This window comes from Hydra viridissima, unplaced genomic scaffold, assembly GCF_058129835.1.
Source record: "Hydra viridissima isolate aposymbiotic clone 2 unplaced genomic scaffold, HvirCarnegie_v1 scaffold_6, whole genome shotgun sequence".
Taxonomy (NCBI): domain Eukaryota; kingdom Metazoa; phylum Cnidaria; class Hydrozoa; order Anthoathecata; family Hydridae; genus Hydra; species Hydra viridissima.
In genome coordinates, this window is record NW_028324305.1 from 632334 (window position 1) to 653778 (window position 21445).

Below are 21445 nucleotides of genomic sequence, written 5' to 3' on the forward strand. Positions count from 1 at the left end.
TTTGTCTGAATGTAATCTTTCTTAAAGTGAATTTCCCTGTCATTCCAACATTTGGTAAATTGAATTCTGGGACTTTTTTTTTTTAAGTTTTTAAAGTTAGAAAAATTAAGGGTGTTCAAATTACTTATGAAAATTCAGTAAGGAATATAGATTTAGAAATGTTTTTTTAAACCTTCGGAAGTAATTTTCTTATTATATCATGTGAACATATAGATAAAGATATTTGTGTATTAAGATATTTGTGTATAAAGATATTGTGTATAAAGATATTTGTGATTTATACTACAGTCACTCAAGCATGAATTGTGACCACTATGTTTGTATCTGGATTGAAATTTCTGGATGTCATCTGAATCAACTAAAGCTAAATATAAATTAAGAAACCATGTTTAAAAACACTTTATGTAAAAGTTTACCTTCCTGAAAACTTCCTAGCATGCACACAACGTTGAAATAACGTTGATCGACGTTGATCAACGTTATTTCAACGTTGTTTCAACGTTGTGTGTTTGCTGGGTTAAATGTTAATGTTAATATTTTACTTTGCTTTTCAACTTTTATTTATGAGTTTTTTTGATTCTTTTGTCTCCAACATGTATTTCCCAGAATTTTCAATTAAAATTATTTTAATCTTATTAAATTGCCATGGAAACTTATCTTTACTTATCGTCACGGCAAAACAATACTATCTGAAGTCCTTTTCTGCTGCTCTGAAAAAACGGGATTTAAAGAAATAAACGAGTTTTGATCTGTTGGATTTAAATAAATTCTTTTAAATCTATTTATAGCAAATGCTGTTATTTTTCAATATTAAAAAAAAATTCAAGCAGATGCGAATTAACAACAGAAATGTATCTCAAATACGGAAAAATTTACAGATTAAATATCTTAAGTCCATATACATGTCATGCAACTATTTTGTTATTACTTTATTGTTTTATTAAGTTAGTTAAATAACGAAACTTATGCATAAAAACTGGTTATGAATAAAGGTTATAAAATGCAAACTAAACCATGAAACTTTTAGTTTTCGACATTTTTGGTTCAGGAGAAGAAAAATACCATTAGCTTGTTTATTTTAATTAGTAGGATAGAACTGGTTGAACTGGTTGTGAGGACTGGTTGAACTGGTTGTAAGACCTGAGTAAAAATACATTAAACAACTAGATCTGTGAATTTCAGTCTTTCAGCTACATGATGCGGTCTTCATAATAAAGTTTAAAAATTTTTATAAATTTTTTAGAATCATTAAAAGTAGTTATTGATTTATAAAGTCACTAACACGTAACGAACTTGACGTTATTACTTACAAACACTTTGCTGATAAGTAAAAAAAAAAAGATTCAAGGAACAAAGGGTTCATTTTAAAAACATTTGCTCTTAATTCACTTTCTGAATTGCGGGAAACTGACTCTGCATGGTTCTCATTAATTATTTCTCGAACTGCTTCTTCATGATATTTGGGTTGTTGTGATGGAACTGCTGTCAGTATTTTAGGTTTAGTTATAACTGAGAATGTTGTTTGGAAGATAACCTTTGTTGCATAGGAAAAGGCGATGCTTTTTTTTTCAGTGCACTGATACCTCTTGGAGTAACATGGTAAATTAGAAAACAAAAAGCCTCATTGAAAATAACTTTAACTGTAAAAAGAAAGTCGGCCTTTGCTAATTTTACGGAAATCGAGCTATCGCGGCCTGTTTAAGCATTGGATTTGGCATTGGATTTGGCGCACTAATGTTATGCAGAGGGAGATTCCACGTCTGAATATTGTAAATGCAACGTTTGTGAAGTGAAAAGGGAATTTTTGAAATGATAAAGCATAATTTTATTAGTGAAGGATCCATGCCATCTGCTATCATGCGTATGTTTTGGGCTAAATTCCCCTTTTGGTTGTTTTTGATTTATCGATGGATATTTTTTTCTCTGTGGTTTTGTAAAGTATTGTGTTTTTTAATAAAAAAAAAAAAAAAAGAAAAATCTGAATAAATTTATGGAATGTAGGAAACTTATTAATCATAAAGATGATTTCAAAAAAAAGAAATTTTGTTTAAAATCATCTTAACTTTTTCAACACTTTTATATATTTTCTAATAGAACGGAATTCGGTTTCTTCTGAATTGCTGTTTATGCGTATTATCAAATATTTAAAACCTGCGAACCATTGTTCTGCGTTTTTACAGTTTGAGAAAAATTTAAGTTAAAACTGATCTTTACCGGAAATAGATGTTTTGTTTATTAAAACGCAATCGTAGTCATCATCAAAAATTCAAATGGATTTTAAAAGTAATTATCTTTCAATTTCATTAGATAGTGCATGATTTTATCTTCTTGTGAATATTTCCTTTTGTTCAACACCTTTTTTATAACTTTTATATATATTCTCATTAAGAAACAGCTATATTTATACTAAATCTGACAAAGGCTGGCAATTATCCGTAACTAAAAATACGATAATAATTACTAACTTGATACCATATATTAATTGCTGCAATGAAAATAGACGTATCGCGTGGTTAAATAAATGTTTATGACAATCTATAGACATGTTTAACAACCGTCATGTTTAGCGATATTACAGTATATAGGGTAAAACACCCACCCAACAACAAGTCGTCTTAAAGACGAATTGAAAACGTCTTGAAATTGGTCTTAAAGATGTCTTAAACTGGTCTCAAATGAAACACAGTAAGTCATCTTATTTAAAACGTCCTGAAGTTGCTTCATTTAAGACGTCTTAAAGTCGTCTTAAACTGGTCTAAAATGAAACACTGTAAGTCGTCTAAAGGTTGGTTTCTATATAGTCGCACGACAGTCGAGCGACAACATCTGCAATATTTGTCGCGCGACCAGCTGTTTCCATTAATTTTAGAAGCGTTTTCAAAAGAAATGTTTTGTTTTTTTTATCACTTCCGTGAAGCCAAGAAAATAATGTTCCCAAATATACATTAATATATGACGTTTTAAAAACATATGAAGAGTACTCAGATAAAGTATGCACAGGTTGTAATGATAACAAAAAGCTTTAACCTTAACTGGGAATATAACAAAGATAAAAAAAAAAAAAAAAGAGAAAACAAGCAAACGCTCAAGAATCAAGTTTAAAAAAAAGTTAAATAATTTTAGAGAAGAACTTACAAAAATTTATTTCAAAACAACACATTAAAAGTATCTACGTAAAACTTTAGTTCAACTTTTGACAAGGAATTGTTATCCAGATTCCCAACAACACTTATTTCCAGCCGAAAAAATTATAGAATTTGATCATCAGCTTTAGTACTATTGGAAAATTTTTCTCTAAGTTATTCCTAATGATAGTTTTTCTTATAATTAAGATAATTAATTCTAGTAATAAATTTAAAAATATTTTTTTAAAAATTAATTAATTATATGAACCAATTGATTTTTAGAACAATGGCAAATAATAAAAAATATTATCTCTTGAAGTGCCAGCTTGCACTTTGCAATACATTACTAGCTCTCAGAACATTGCAGAGTAAAAAAAAAAAAGAAGGCACAAATTTTGGATTCGCTCATTGTTTAAAAACCGTTGTGAAAAAGGAGCATTTAACACACTTATTCCTGAGCTACAACTTCATGACAGAGAATTTTTTTATCGTTTTTACAGAATGTCGCCAGAAAGGTATGAACACTTGTTATCAATGATTGCACCTAGCAATCGATACACAACAGATGCTAACAGATGTAAGATTAACACTAACAGAGTATTTTAATCATTTAAGTGGATCCTTGTCATGGCAACATAACTATGTAACTAGCAGTGGGCACAATCTAGCAGGAAAAAGAGTTTTTTTGGAACAATGAAAAAAAACAGACAATCTTTTGTTTGTATTATTAATATTTTGAAATAATGGTTTAAATATGTATAACAAAATGTTAAACAACTGTTAACAAAAATAAACAAATTGTATATCAGTTGACAATACCTGGAAATTTCAGAGCAGCTAAATATTGCTGTATGTTTATTTTAGCAACTGCTTGGGTATTAGGAGGTAGCCTTGTGATTGTAGCACAAATAGATTTACAAAAATGTGTAATATCATCGCTTTCTTCATGTGCACTAACTCCTAATGTTGTATTAATATTGTTCATAGTACTGAGTATTGCATCTTGTATTTTTGTATTTTCATCAGATAGAGAACTTTTTAATTGTTTTTTTCTTATATTTATAGGAGATTTTATTTCATTTAACGATTTTTGTTGATTACTGAATGTATTTGATTTGTGTGTATTAGAAGAATGTGTGAATTATTTTCTACTTCTGCCTGATTACTAACTTCTTCTTCATAGTTTATAGTTTCATAACTTATACAAGACATAGGTGATTCTGTTGTTGTTACTTTAAGTAATTATGTAAACAATTTGCAGCTTTTATAATGTTTTCAATATTTTCTGGGGTTGCTTTTATTGGACAACTAAATACTCTCCATTTAGCTACCATAATTCCAAATGTGTTTTCAATTGTTCGTCTAGTCCTAGATAATCGATAGTTAAAAATACGTTCTTTGATAGTCAAATTTTTACCAGAAAAAGGCTTCATTAACCATGATTTCAAAGCAAAAATATCATCACCAACTAGTACTGGTGGTACTTGTGTGCCATTTGGTAGCTGTCTGTTTTTAGGAAGTTTGAATAAGTTGTTCTTGAAAGCTTTACCCATTTTACTTTCATTGAATATATAAGCATCGTTATCTCTGGCATAGCTACCTATATCTACCAACATAAAGCAATATTTTGCATCACATATGGCTACCAAAACCATACTGTGATAGTTTTTGTAGTTGTAATATGCTGATCCATTCAAACTAGGAGCTTCTATACATACATGTTTACCATCTCTGGCCCCTATACAATTAGGAAAGTTCCATTCATTTTCAAATTCGTTTGCCAATTTTTCCCACTCTTGATGTACTTGCCTTTAGATAACATGGTTGTAATCATACATTGGAGCGCAAAACAAATTGCTTTTTGCGTTTGCGTTCCAAAATAAAAACTCACACGCAAACTCAAACGCATTTGACGCAATTTATCGCGTTTACTTACGTAAACGTAAACGCAATTTACGCAAATAACTGCGTTTACGCGCGCATTTAATACGCAACTTACGCATATAAAATGCGTTTATAAACGTAACTCAAACGCAACTTACGAGTATAAATGCGTTAACAAACGTAACTGAAACGGAATATACGCATATTATATGTGTGTGTGTGTGTGTGTGTGTGTGTGTGTGTGTGTGTGTGTGTGTGTGTGTGTGTGTGTGTGTGTGTGTGTGTGTGTGTGTGTGTGTGTGTGTATTTATACAAAAAAGTTTTTAAGCTTGAATTAACAAGAAGGAATAGTAGTGTTAAATAAACCAAACCCCAAATTTAAATGTTTAGTTTCTTTTTAAAACAGTTTTTTCTCATTCCTGTAAAATTTAAGAATCGTGACTTATGTAGTTTCTGTAATCACCGATTCATATATATATTCCATTTCCTTTGCCGTATCATAAAATTTAAATAAGAAAGATCGTGTATATATAGCATATATGTTGTATATATATATATCGTGTATATATATAGCATATTTAGTTACTTACTTTGACTCAGTCTTCTCCCCCTTCGTTCGTTGCACCTTACAGTTTAATCTTTTCATTTCATTTTTTTTTTAACAATTGTTTTTATTCTCTTCTTTTACTTTCTTATTTTTTCAAGTTTAGGATAGGGTGGGGCAAGATGTCCATTAAGTCAAGTCCCCTGTGCATTTGATTAATATTGTTTAATTCCTTTTGTATGTTATTGTTTTAGATATTTAAATATTCATACAAACAATTGGTTTTAATCAATATATAACTTTTTAAAGGATTTTGTTAGTAAATTACTAGAAAGTTTATAATTTTTTATATGTAAAAATTTAAAACAATAGTATATAAGAAATTAAACAATATTAATTTACCTAGTTCTTACAAATGTACAAGGGACTTGACTTTAGGAACATCTTGCTCCAATAAAAGTTAAAAAATATTAGTATTACTTGTGTGATTATAAGGAAAAAATGTTTGTTTTGTGGGTAATTTATTCCATAATATTCCAAGTATAAAAATTTTAAAACTCAATCAATAAAACTGGTTTATTTGCAATTAGCTAGTTTTGGGTGAAGAAAAATGCCCTTTTATGTGGGGGGCGAAACGTCCTGTGATTATTTATTGTAAAAAAACTTTTAGGTAAGTTTATTTCTTTTAAAACAAAACATAAATATTAAAACTAAATAAATACAGAGCGTTTTACCTGACACATAAAAACCCAATATCCTCTTTTTACTAAATACTATGTTATTCTATTCGTAAAATTTTTTTTGAGATTATAAATTTTTTATTTTTATAGATCCTTTCCCAGCCATGGGCTAGGGTTAGGGTTAGGGTTAGGGGTTAGGGTTAGGGTTAGGGTTTGTGCCGTCAATAATCCTTGTTTCCAAAATTAGTTGTGGTATATCTTTGATCAATGTAAGTATTTAACCATCGCAAAAAATTGTACGCTTTACTGATAAAAATTCGCCCTGAGCCAGAAGGTGTACTTTTTTTTTTCCTTAAAAAGCGTTCATAAGCCGATCTTACATTTTTGTACTTTGATTCACGTTTTTGGTCAGTTAAACCAAATAAAACACCAATGGCTGTCCATGCATTTTTTTTAATAATGTTGTTCTTAAAATCAGTATCAAATTTGTCGTATAGCACAGGATACTTCTGCACTTCCTGCATAAAACTTTCTTTGCTGAATTCTTTGATAAACCTTTCTTGTTCAAGTTCCATTTTTTGTTGATATGTGAAAATTTATTTTTTTTAATATTCCGTTTTCGAAATAATCAACCAATCATATTTTATGGTCGCGCAATAATTGTCGTAGAGATAGAATTTTTTCTATCTCAGCGACACCAATGGCACGACCATAAAACAGTCTTGCAAGACAAAACATGTCGCACCACCTATGTTTCCATAAGGTCGCGCGACTGTTTTGCAACAGTCGCACGACATTTTTAAATATATGGAAACCAACCTTTAACTAAAACGTCTTAAAGTTGTCTTATTAAACACGTGTTAAAGACGGCTTAAAAAGACGTGTGTGTGTGTGTATATTAGGGTGATGACTTTTTGATTTTTTTTCTCAAACATTATTTCCTATAGCACGAATGAATGAACTTTTACCTATTAACGACTAAAATGAAGTTTATTCCATTAAAATATTGAAAAAGGTCACGCACAAATCACTTTGAAATGTTATTTATGAAGGCATTTTAGCATTTTATGTAATTGTATTAACAATATATATATATATATATATATATATATATATATATATATATATATATATATATACACTAGGGTGATGACACAAATATATATCTATATTGTATTGTAAGAAGACTGGAAGGTGGTGACAGAATATAGAAGGGTACGAAAACATGAACTATCCAAATGCCAGAATTTAAAAAAAGAAGCATGATTTACTATAGAAATATATTTCACAGCATCCACAAAATAGAGTACATGATTACATTTTTTTTATATGATTTTCGTGATGCTAGTGTGTTTTTTAACATGAATAAAATTATGGACTGTCTTCTCCGATTCCTTTAACTTTTTTTAAATGATTTAATCCTCTTACATCTAGCGTGGAGGCCTCAAATGTTTCAGTAAGCAGCTAATCTGAAGCTTGGCTCATGGCTTGGCTCCCAGGTCATGTTTGAACACCCTTTTGATGGTTTTTAAAAAGCCTTTTGAATCTTACCCATATCTTATTCACAAGACTTTGTTATAACGCATTTGATGAAGCAAAAACTTTTTAAAAAGTTATTTCAAGTTTATAATCATCTTGAAAAATGCGGTCAGATATTTCATGTTTTCGTTTTTCATATTTCATATATTATTTCATTTATCATAAAAAGCACATAACCCATTAGTTTTTGTCAAATAAAATTTAGTTTATATATAGCTGGTAAATCATGTTATGTTAATATTAAATACTTAGTTATTTTTGCGGTTTTCCATATGTTGGCTTTGCTAAACTCTTTAAAACTGTGACAAATTATCTTTTCGTTATTGTATTTATTCATTTTATGCGTAAGTTATTTATCCTTGACTGTATATATTTCTGTGGTTAAACAGAATCTTTTATAATCTGAAATAAAAATAGGGGGGTGGGGGGTCCGATGTGAAAGTAAAATGGCGCCATATATATATATTTATATATATATATATATATATATATATATATATATATATATAAATATATATATATGGCGCCATTTTACATCAAATAATACGAATTCTCTAAATACAAATATTAATTTATTATGAAAATTTCGCTGGGTTATGGTTACCGGCATTATCAGCTCGTAAAATTATTTTAAGTTACAAAAAACGGTTAAAATTAACTGAAGTCAGCAGTTGAATGGCTTCTTTCTTTATCATTCTTACGTAAAAACGTAAAATATGGTGTCCAAAATTTAGTTTTTACAAATTGCCCATTATCAAGATTAATCCCGCCATTTAGAAGGGAACATTGGTGCCTCTGTATTTCAAGTGCCTCACGGACCTTCCTATCAAATGTTTTTGTCTCTACTTTAAGAGTTTTAGTTCTCTCCCAATTAATTTCTTCGTGACATGATTCACTATGTTTGGCTATTGCAGATTGATGATGCTTGCCCTCGTTTAAGCTTTTTTGATGTTGTTGGGTTCGAGTTCTAACTTGTAATTTCGTTTCGCCAACGTATTTCTTTAAACAGTTACATTCAATTAAGTAAGTTCCAGGTTGGCTATTGCGTGGTAATTTAGATTTGTTTTTACACGTTAGCAGTGATCTTAAATTGGGATTCGATTTAAAAACTGCTCTATATCCAACTTTTCTAAATATTTTTCTTAATTTTGGGGACAGTGATGGTATCCACGGTAATGAAACTGTATGAAGGGTGTCACACTCGGATTGATATTTGTTTTTATTTATAGATCGATTTTTTCTAATTTGGTTCGCAATACTCACCAGTTGACTTTTGCCGTAACCATTTTCGTTGAACATTTGAATTAGAAAATTTATCTCGTTTTGTAAATGTAAATCACTGCATATGGAGTAAGCTCTGTGAACGTAACCTTTAAATATTGCGCCTAAAATTTTGGGGTCGTGATTTCAGCGAAAATAAAACTTTAAACTTCCTCGATGTAACGGTAATAAATAATACTAATGGTAATTACGAGTTTAAAGTTTACAGAAAAGAAGCCATTACAAATATTCAAATTAAACCTCACTCAAATCACGACCCCAAAATTTTAGAGGTGGCTATTATGGCAATGGCCACATAGTTTAAATTTAATGGCAGCTACGTTAGTTATGGGTTTTTTCGCTTAAGGAATGTCGCTAAAAATTTTAATTTGTCTGCCGTAATTTACGGATTTTGGCTACAGAAATTTCTGCCATGGCCACAACGGTTCTTATTATACGTAACCGACGTCTTATTCAATCAACAAACGGTGTGAAAAAATATTAAAGTATCGATCTTTTATTGAAGTTTCAACCGTGAAAATAAAATTTGGCCACACAGTTACAAATTCCTGGATCCGCGCCTGATATATATATATATATATATATATATATACAACAATATTAGAATCCATTGGACTTAAAGTAAGGCTGATAGTGTCTGATGGAGCAAGCCCAAATAGAAAATTTTATAATATTCATAAACGGGAAGACTGCAGCAATATAGCAGATGGAGTAGTTCACTGAACTTTGAACCATTGTGCTCCAGGTTGCTGCATAACTAGTTTATACTTTTTATTATTTTTTATATCTCAAGTTATACTTGTACTAAAGCAAGTAAATGATCTCAATTTCTATATTATCATCCGCGTTATTTCTTAGAATATTAAGAATGTCTAGCTATATAAAATTAAGGTTAAAACTTGGTTCTCTAGCTGTTATCTTTAATAGGATAAGAGCAAAAAATTACTTTCTATATATCACTCAAAAATTGAGTGATATATAGATAGCTACAGTGGTCGGCCATCTCATTAGGACCAGCTGTAATTTTTTTTAAATATCGTGTAAAAATAAATTTTTTGGCAAAAAGAAAAATAATGGTGTAATTTAAAGCTTGTTCCTTTATTTATAAAGTTATACTTGATGAAAAATAAACAAATAAAATTAAACATTTTGAATATTTATTGGTTATTACAATAAATTATATAAAATATATATGAAGTATTAATAATTTGTAAAACCGCCTTTATTTGCAATAACTGCTTTGATTCGTCGTGGCATGCTTGCAATTGAACTTTTTATAGTTTCTGTCAACTCTGGGTTATTGTGCCAGATCCTGATAATATATTCCATAAGATCTTGCTTGTTAGTAAGAATTTTTTTTCCAACATCTCGCTTTACTATTTCCCAAATGTTTTCTATGGGGTTAAGATCAGGTGAGTTGCCTGGTCATGGCAATACATCTACTTTTTTCTGTTTTAAAAAAGCCATAACACTTTTTGCTGTGTGGCAAAAAGTGTTATGGCTTTTTTAAAACAGAAAAGCGGATCGTATTATCCGGAATATATGTCTGTTTTCCAGGCATATATTCCGGATAATACGATCCGCTCTTGGTGTTGTTTTTCGTTTAGAAGGTGGTCTCCTTGGGCCAAACTCTTCCCCTGTATCAACTTTTTTTCTCACTCGCATTACGGTTTGGTGAGAAACCTTTACAATTTGTGCAACTTTTCGCTGAGAATATTTTGTATTCTGTAAAAGACATCTAATTTGACTAACTTTTGTTGGTGTCATATCACATTTTTTACCCATAGCTGAAAATTTAAATCAATAACTTTAAAAAAGACTACTATTTGGTGTCTTTCCATAAACAGGAAAAAAAACATAAAATCCTTTATTTAAAATTAATGACTTACTGATTATTATTAAGTTCAAAAAAAATAATTAATTAAATAAATCACAGATGCTTGAAATTAAAATAAATCATATTTAAACTTCAATCAAACTAACAACTAAAAATAACCTTAAATTGTCCAATATGCACCAATTTGATTATGACAGGTGATTGCTGACAGCCAGAGTTGCCAATAAATATTACTAAGAATAGAAATAACTTGACATGTAACAAAAAAAAATATCATATTTATTTTCTCATATGCGGGTTTAAGCAACATATTTGAAATAAATTGTAAAAAAAACGTGTGGTCCTAATGTGATGGCCGACCACAGTATGTATCAAAATTAACGCAGTGTCGAACTTTTGCTAACATGCCGTTGGAACGGTTTAATTTGATAGTAAGGTTATTTATGTGTGTTTTAAATGAAAGTTTCTCATCTATCACAACACCAAGATAAGTTATGTTACCAGACAAAGGCAGCTTTTGGCCACTTATCCTAAAGTTCAAGTATCATGGAAGATTCTTGTTAGTTTTTTTAGAAAAGTTAGTATATTGCGTCTTAAATATTATTATTTATGTTTTTTTACTATTCAATGAGATTTTTTTTGCTCGGAGCCATTGAACAAGACTGGCCATATCCTCATTAATATTATATTTATTTAGTTTTTTGAGGGAGTTTGTCATTAATTGAAGATTTTTACAAACTGAGCAAGATGATCAGATATTGAAGCGGTAAGATTGCCTGAGATTATATCAGAAGAATAAAAAATTTTTAAAAATGTTATTAATTACCGTTTTAGAATGAGTGGTTATGCGTGTAGGATGTATAATAAAAGGAAAAAAAGAATTTGAAACCATAGATTCTAAAATATGTGAAACTTCATTGGATGCATTGTATTTGAGCAAATCAAAGTTAAAATATCCCTTCACATAAACTTTTTTTTTGTCTAAGCTAGTTTTCTCAAGAAGAGAATTTAGGTAATGATCAACAAATTCAGATAGAAATTGTTGGATGACGATATAAACAACCAACTATTAAGTTGCTTTTTTTTAGCATTTATTACTTCAATAAATATAGATTCGAGTTGTTTACTTTTAACCAGGATTAAGTCAGTTCTAATTTTAAAGTTTAAACTAGACTTAATATACATCAAAGCAACACCCTTTTTAGCTTTACCTAGTGGGCATTTGACGTCCTAGGACGTCCAAAGACGAACAAATTTATTCCGGGCTTCCGCGAGCTAATTAGACGTCCATGGAGGTCCAAGTAAGTCGAATTTCGTCTTGATTTCTAATTCGGTCGTCTGTTGACGTCAAAATAAAATTTTTGGATATTTTCTAAAACGAATGCTTGAACTATTTTATTGAACGACATTTTTTTTTTGTTACTGAGTTTAACAGCGTGCGAGCCAATGATATATATTTACTAGATATCTAACAAAAAAATTTTCTAATTAACTAATTAACTAGATATATTTTAATCTACCAGATTGAAATATACAACATATTTTAACCTTGTAGATTAAAATGTCTGTAGATTAACAATATGTTAAAAAGAGAGCTTCTATGTTTTTTTCCTCTTTTGAAAAAAAATTTTTTTTTTTAAGTTTTAGAAAAACTAATGTAGTTTTAGAAAAACTAATGTAGTTTCAGAAAAACTAATGTAAAATCTATATGCTTTTGATTTGTTAATCAGTTCCATTAAGTCCTTTTTCTATTTTCAGGTTATTTAGTACTGTCATTATAACTGAAAAAGATCAGATTACACAGATTAGACTGATTTACAGAACCACTTGACATGTTAGATAGGTTTGACGATGAAGAAAATTGATTAAATTCCAATAAAGCAGCGAAGGTTTCAGAAGGTAGTTTTGTCAGTGTTATTTTTTTTTTAAATGTAGAAAATTTATTTGAAAAGTAACTTTAATCAATAAAATTTAAAATGTTACCACTATAAAGACAGCTTAAAACTAAAAACAAATTTTAGTTTATTTTGATTTAAAAGCATCTCTACACTGATGTAGGCTATTATTGTCTTTCCTCAACTATAGATTTATTTACATCGGACTTTTTTTTAACTAAATTTTTTATTTTCTCTAGATTACACAGATTAAAGGTGTTGGTGGTTCAACGCCACGTAGAACAGTTAAAAATGTGTTTGACAGCATAATGACACATCCTTTGCAAAGTTGTTTTATTAAAAATGGGATAAAAGAAAAACGGAAATTTGTAGCGACAACATTATACAAATGTTTAAAAAGTTAGTTTACATATAAAGTTGTTGTTGTAAGGTTTTAACTGAGTGTTTCTATGAAGAATAAAAAAGTTATAATAAAATTTAAGTATGTATTTAATTAAATATAATTAATTAGATAAAAAATATTTCTATATTTTGCTTGTTTTAGAAGCGCTTATTTCAGAAAAAATTTGTTTTGACGTAGGCAATATTGAGCCACTCGTTGGCCAAAATTGCAAAAAGAAGAAATTAAATAATATAAAAGTTCTTTTTTTTTTGTTATCACATTTGTATTATCTAATCTGTATATAAACATTTAAATATATTTGTATAAACAACTTCAAAAAAGTAGTTATTCCTAGATTTTAGTGTCGTTAATACCCAAATACACTTGGTGTACTAATTTAAAACTCTTTCCAATGATGTATAATAATCAAATATATAAATAGTTAAAAATTTTCAAGCACAAACTTTTGCGCTATTCAAATCATTCTAGACATTTTGATTGGTTAGTATTGTATAAACAATTATTTCCCTTGCGAATATGCATAAATGTGTTGTTATGACAGTTTCGCTCTCTTGTAGTCAACTCTCAAACAACAACAACACATACCTACTACATACTATTTATACTACATATATGCATACTATTTGCCATAACGGAGGATTGCCAAGAAGTCAACTCGTAAACTTCACATTAAAATGTTTTTGTAAATGAAGTTGGTTACTAAATTGTTGATTAAAGTCACTATTTGCTTTTTTCCGTTAATAACAAATAGTAACGAATTTTAATTCGTTATTATTTGTATTTCTGTCGCATCGATCACAGGAAACCTGAAAAAACACCCAAAACACGGTCTTATGGTCCACTAAAATACATAATAAATTAGGAATGGTAGAAAAGAAAAAGAATACGTAGAAAGAAAACGTTTAATAAAAAGAATTTAAAGTTATACTTTTCAACGAATTCAAAAGCTTTACCAAAAAAAGCTCTGAAAAACACTTTTTCGCATTTTTCAATGACGTCATAACATTTAAGGAGTTTAAAAAAATGGTGGCGTGGAAAATAAAACATGGCGGCGTGATAACAGATCAAGTCTAAGTGATGGTGGTGAATAAAAAAATTGATATTAGGTACAGCTTGTGATAAACACGGAAAATAAAAAATACGTATATTTTTGAATTATGGTGACTAAATTAAAAACGAAAAAAAAGAGTGTTAAAAGAAGATCTAATGGAGCATTTTCTAAAATACACGTGACATCCCTTCCCATAGTGTTTTTTCTACAGATGTAGTTTTGATGTATTTTTGACGGCCGGCTGCTCATCGGCAGGACGTAAAAATAACATTGGCAATTTACCTCATTAGGATGAATAAGCTGATGAATAGTCGATCAGGAGCTGCCCGGAAAAATACATTTAAGTTATAAATGACATGTATAAAATATATTCTATAGTAGGGTAAACAAATAAAGGTATATTTGATATAGACTCAATCAAAAAATAAAACTATTGCAATATTATTAACTAATACAATAAATAACTATAACCATATTATTATAATAAATAATTATAACTGCATAATACATTTAACATAGGTTGTTTGTTGTATAAAGTATTGTATGTTTATAGGATTATTATTTACTTACATTTTTGTCATTTATATATTACTTTTTAAAACTGTTGACATGACAAAAAAAGTTTATATTATAAACTTTAAGCAAAAATAAATAAACTTTAAATAAAAAAGCTATATTATATTATTTAAGCTATTACTAACTTTAAAAAGAATTCTTTTATATTAATTTCTTTGTTAAAAGAATTATACAAAAATATTGTAAAAGCACACGCACTTATATAAAAATAATTGGATAATTCAAAAGTTAGTACAAATACATTCAAACAAAATACCTAAAAATAGCACAATTCGATATATATGTGTGTGTGTGTGTGTGTGTGTGTGTGTGTGTGTGTGTGTGTGTGTGTGTGTGTGTGCGTGTGTGTGCGTGTGTGTGTGTAATGAAATACACGTTTTGTAAATTTCTAGTAATGGTTTTATTTCATTTTTGGTATTAAAATTCTACAAAATAGTCTACAAAATAAATTTAATAGTTAAAATATACTTAACTTTCAATTTATTATAAAGATAAACTTTGATAGAGAACTCAACTCTCAAATACTGAGTTTACTAAAGTCTAAAATTTACTTCAGCTGAAAATTTCAAAATATTGGTAATGAAAACTTTAAGATAATTGTCGCAAATTGACACATTACTTAGGTAATGCGTCAAATTGCGCACTCTAAGTATCATTACGCATACGTATTGTAAACATTCACAGAACAAGTCATTTTACAGTGTGTTCGCAGACATCAAGCCGATTATGTTTTCCGACACGACTTAAGTTCATTTATTTTATTTGTAGGACCGATGAAGTAAAACGATGCCGATCTGATGCTGATATAAAACATGTCGGCAAGAAATCGGGCCGACGTCCATGTGTTATCTGGGTAAGAGCTCTTAGCATAGAATAATCCTGAGACTATGATAATTGCTCTTGTTTCTTCTTGAGCTCTGAACTGATTCGATTGCTTTTGTAGCAACCTCGTAGTTTGCAAATTCTACTTTAAAAAGGTTTTAAAAGTTTTTAAAAGGATTTAAAAAGGTAAGAAGGTTTTCATAATTTCAGAATTTTTACAATTTTTAGTTTTCTTAATGAAGAAATACGAAGAAAAAAAGCTGAAGACAAAACGTGAGGTTAGAATTATTTTGTATCTCCTATTTTAAAAGTTGGGAGAAAATGAGTTATTAATTCTAGTAAGTAATGATTGCTTTTAAAATACGCTCTATTTTACAATTTTTTTTTCTAAATATTTTGTTTAAACAAAAATTATTTAAACCATAAGTTATTATTTTTTAAAAAACTAAAGCTAAAATTTTATATATTTTTAACTTTAAGAACAAAATCAAACTTTCTCCCAACGTTTAAACTTGGAGATAGAACAAAATAATTCTAACCTCGCGAAAATTTGCGAAAGAAATTTAAACAAGAAATTGAAAAAACAGATATTTGAGAACTAGAACCATCAGTTTTCTATTATTTTTTCCTTAGAGAAAAGATGTGCTGAATGGATATATCAGCAACACTTTTCTCTAAGAAAATGTGATGTTGATGTGCGTCAAGGATTTTGATAAATCTCTTCAATCCTTAGACAGAAAGAATACCATTTCAGCAGAAATACTCTGCTAAATTAAAGCTGCATTTTGACTGTGGCATATAAAATGTGATTTCCTTTTGAAGCACACGAGTAGTAGCAACAAAAAGCAGTTGAGTAACAATAGTACTCCCATTTCCTTTGGAAAGGCTATAGTGCTGGTCCTGTTTTATTTGTAATTGAACTTGCGTCAGTACGCATAGCCGTATTCCTTTTTTTTTTTTAAAAAAAAAAAGGTGGAGAGACTTTCTTGAAATGCAAATTTTTTTTTTCGTTACCGAAGTTCCGTTGTTGCGTTAAAAAAGTCGTTAAAAAAGTTTACAAATAGTTCTGCGCATGCGTTACGCGTGCGCAGTATGGTTAAAAAGCGTTCGTTAGGGAATGAAATTTGGCGTTAAAAAAGTTGCATCGTTTCGTTAGGGTATGTAAAAAATTAAAAATTGGTTTATACTATATATTAAAAATGGCAGTCCACGTATACTCAGTTGATGATGTTAAGCAGTATCTTTCTGATGGCATAATGAAATTTTTTAAATCAGAACGTATCGCTTTCTTGAAGTATGCTAAAAAATTTGAACTTTGTGGTAAGTGTTCATTTATAATGGAAAAAAATAACATGGAAATAAAACTAATAATATGTATATTAACGTGCGTGTAACTGATTCGTAGAATAATGTTAACATGCAAATATGTTTAGAATAAATCATGTCTAAATATAGAAACTGTGTTATATGATATACAGGTGACTCATGCTTGTAATTGTCGTTTTTCTGTTTTAGTATCATTTGGGTACATTGTTTTATAACACAGTTTTGATATGGCATCTCGTGAAATTGCAAACAATATCTTGAAAAGTACTGAACACTTGAGTAAGAAAGATCGTTTACAGGCTTTTCAAAATGCAGGTTATAGCAAATCTGGTGCATACAAGGTTCTCGGACAAGCAAAGAAGGTGGTGGGTGTTACTGATGATCGTAGAAACAATGGAGCTGCTAGAAAGATCACTGGTGCTGCACTTGGAGGTCTTATACGTGAATTTAACAACACAACAAACAAAAGTTTATGAAGAGCTTCCCCCAAATACAATGTTTGACACAAAACTGTCTTAAATACTTTGAACAGACATGGTGTTTATTGTCACAAGCAAAAACCAGCATCATTTTACCATCCAGCTAAAAAAGGTGAAATAAGAAAAGCCCTTGAACAACTTTATCGACAGCTTTTAATGTACAAATTTGAATGCCTTCAACGAAGACTAATCCCCTACATTGAGAAGCACTGTCCTGATAAAGCTTGCATCTTTTGGCCAGACAAAGCTTCATCACATTAATCTTCAAAAGCTGTTAAGTATTTAAATGACAAACAAATTCCATTTGTTTTGAAACAAAATAACCCCACCAATGTTCCTCAATGTCGGCTCCTTCATGCTGAAATAAAAAGACAAGTGTTTGCTGATTCTTTTCAACCAGAGAATGTTGATCAATTAAAATCAAGAGTATGTCAAATCATCGAACTCGAATCGAATGTGTTTAGTTAATCGAATAAAATTCGAACATCGAACCTAAAGTTCGATATTTAAAAAGCTACTGCAAAATAGTATTAAAACGCTTCAAAAAGTCGCTGTGATATGATAACAAAACGCTTCAAAATGGAAGACAAGAGAGTAAGGAGCATTATTTGGAATTGAGAAGTCAATTGAATATTGGTTGCTACCAAGAGCAGTACCAATATACGTTCTTCGAGACAATGGTAGTAATATGAGAGCAGGCATGAACATGTGCCAAAAATTTATGGGCTTACCTTGCTTTGCTCATACGCTTCAATTATCAGTTAATAATGCAGCTTCTTACCTACTAATAGCTCTTCAGGCCCAGGACTCCAGCATATTGCTCTGCCATTTTTAAATATTCGAATAATTCTCATAAGTTCTGAGTATCTACGCAAAATAAAGTATAACTGCATAATGTGTGCATCAAATGTAATAATATCCGATAAAAAAAGTTATTCCCTAATTATTTAAGGCATTATATATGAAAGCTAGCTATTACTATTTGTTTAATTAATCAAAAGGACAAATATTTTTTATGGGAAAGTTATGAAATGTAATAACACAATGAACATCACTTGCACACATTTCTATAACGGATTTTTTTTCTTTTATTTTTTTACGTTGAACAATAGACTTTCCAACTAAAACCTTCAACTTTCCAACCAAGACTTTCACTAGTTTGTTTAATAATCTCGAACTCGAACTCAATCGAATTTTTTGTTATCTCGATCGAACTCGATTGAAGATAAAAAACCTAATCTCGCACAGCTCTACTATAGAGTAATTTACATTTTTTGTTAAATTTCTAGGTATGGTTAATGATATTGCCAAATGGATTAAGGAATGTGACAAATGCCAACGAATGGAAAAAATAAAAACGGTTGCTCCTGAATTAAAACCTATTAAGGTAAATGGGCTATGGGAGTTTTTGGGTATTGATTTAATTGGCCCACTTCCTGTTACAGCACAAGGCCAAAAATATATTTTAACAGTAACGGACCTTTGGAGTAAATATGTTGAAGCTTTCCCTATTCCTGAAAAGTCTGCGTTCTATGTTTCCAAGTGCCTTACCACTCTATTTTATCGGTTTGGTCCCCCAAAAAAAATTCTTTCGGATCAAGGCAGGGAGTTTGTAAACTGTGTAAATGAGCTTTTGTTTTCTTCATTTAATGTCAAACACATAATAACCTCTGCTTACCACCCACAAACCAATGGGCAAGATGAAAGAACTAATCAAACTGTTAAGAGAGCCCTTTCAAAATTATGTAATGAAGCCCAGGATAACTGGGATGAGTTGTTAGAACCAGTATTATTTGGTCTTCGCACATGTGTGCAAAAATCAACTAAGTTCACACCATTTTTCCTAATGTTTGGCAGAGAAGCACAATTATTTTCAGTTTTATCAATGAATCCACCTGATTCAAACATTATTGATGATAATATTGTAGTTAATGCAACTGAAGATCAAATTCAAAAAAGAATTGATTCATGCAATAAAGTAAACACTGTGGTAAATACTAATATTTCAACAGCTCAAACAAAAATGTAAAAATATTATGCCTCTAAACAGCTAAAAGGGTTTAAGTCATTTTCATTTAAGATAGGTGACAAAGTTTTATTAAAAAATTGCCGAAAAATTGGTCGTAAAGGGAGCCAAATGGAGCATGATTGGCTTGGACCTGCTACAATCACAGGTTTTAAACAAAATGGTGCTATTGTAACTCGTAATGGCAAAGTTTGGAGGAAAGCTGTTGCTTTATGCAACATGAAGCCTTATTTAGAAAAAAAGCAAATTTTATCATTAGCAATAACATTAAAAGAACACGATTATTGTTTTCCAATTAATATTAAAATGGCTATAAATGAAAAGAACATAAGAAAATCAAGAAAATCAAACAACAGACATGTACTAGACTCAAAATGTTATGTTAAAGATAAAAAAATTAAATTGACTAAAGTGGAAAACTCTTTATCGAATCATGTATATCCTGCAATATCTGTTGACAATAATTTTTTTTTTAACTTATCAACGCAGTCTGTTAAATTAAGCCTCAATATTTTAAAAAATCCATGTGACTGGTTAAATGATACTTTGATAGATATAGCCCAAAGCTTCCTTTCATTACAGTTTCCTCATATTTCCGGATTTCAAAGTTCATGTATTTTTAGTAAAAATAATTCAGGTGGTTACATTCTAGGAAAATTTATTCAAATACTCAATGTCAGAAATTCACAAATTGGATACTTATAAGTAATGTATCATCTGATACAGGTTTAAACTCAGTTCAATATTACGATTCTCTCTTTACCAGTTTAAATGAAGATGTTCCATTACTTGTGCATCGTGTTGCTCAATCGTTATTGATTTATGAGAATGCACAATCAATAACATTTGAAGTTATGAATTGCCAGACACAAGATAATGGAAATGACTGTGGTCTTTATTCTATTGCAAATGCTACAGCTCTATGTTATGGAATTGATCCAAATGTAATTCTCTGGGAAAAAAACAGTATGAGGCAACATTTTCTAACATGTATTGAGAGAGGTAGACTCGAGATGTTTCTTTATACAACAATACTAAATGAGGTTAAAATACGTTCTTCCTTTCTTTGTGATGATACCTGTCACTGTGCTATGGGATAAATATAAGGTAATTTATATTATGTTTTTTTCAATGTAATACGTAATGTTAATTTAATAATGAGTCAGTTCAGGTCATTCTGCTACTGCCATAATTCCATTTAACTTAGAAAATGCATTATGGAAACTCGTCTAAACCACACAAGTGTGGAAACATGGGGATTACACTTGAAAAAAATATATTTTTTTTATACGCAAGGTAGTTTGAAATTACTGAAATGGAATAATATATAAATAATTTGAATTATAGACACATTTATGATGGAATGGAGACTCATATACTCAATAAAGTCAAAGGTCATGAAGAAAGCTATAGAACTACGATTTTTGTTACATATATTATTTTAGTAAAACTTTTAGTTTTAAAGTTTATGAGAGATTATATTTTTAATATTAACTTTAACAAATGAAGTTTTCATTGTAACTTTCTGTATTTACATTTTGTCTTGCATTCTTTTTTGTTATTGTTATATATATATATATATATATATATATATATATATATATATATATATATATATATATATATATATTACTTTGTTATGCTTTGAGCTGATATTTAAACTGTTGTTGTGCTGATATTATTGTGACATTGTATTTTTAACAAAGTGCCTTGGAAATAAAACACTCTAATGTAATAAGGTTGTTAAAATAAAAGTATTATAATTGTTTATTTAGTACGTAATGAGTTCCTTTATGTTTTTCCATTATCTTGAAAATCACAAAACTGTGTAAATTATGTTATCTATTTAAACATTTGCTATATAAATTAATATAAATGCCAGCTAGTGTTAGCTAGGTTCAGCCTACTACCAAGTAGTAGTAAGTTGTTCAGCGTCGTAGAGTGGCTAGAAGCTTTGGCGAAGTGGCTAGAGCGCTT

The 21445-nt window shown here is 29.6% G+C and overlaps 1 protein-coding gene, 1 long non-coding RNA gene and 2 pseudogenes across 2 annotated transcripts; 2 read left to right on the forward strand and 2 right to left on the reverse strand.

Moving 5' to 3' along the window:
- Nucleotides 1-3930: 3930 nt before the first annotated feature.
- LOC145194296 (uncharacterized) lies at nucleotides 3931-6757 on the reverse strand (annotated as a pseudogene).
- Nucleotides 6758-8426: 1669 nt separating this feature from the next.
- LOC149886516 (uncharacterized) lies at nucleotides 8427-9071 on the reverse strand. Its single transcript, XM_090090502.1, has one exon. It carries the CDS (start codon nucleotides 9069-9071, stop codon nucleotides 8427-8429), a length of 645 nt encoding a protein of 214 aa, XP_089946628.1.
- Nucleotides 9072-12076: 3005 nt separating this feature from the next.
- On the forward strand, nucleotides 12077-13453 carry LOC149886517 (uncharacterized). The gene is made up of 3 exons (XR_016453753.1): nucleotides 12077-12191; nucleotides 12649-12789; nucleotides 13025-13453. It is a non-coding gene; the product is annotated as an uncharacterized LOC149886517 (long non-coding RNA).
- Nucleotides 13454-19579: 6126 nt separating this feature from the next.
- On the forward strand, nucleotides 19580-20569 carry LOC149886518 (uncharacterized; annotated as a pseudogene).
- Nucleotides 20570-21445: the final 876 nt, after the last annotated feature.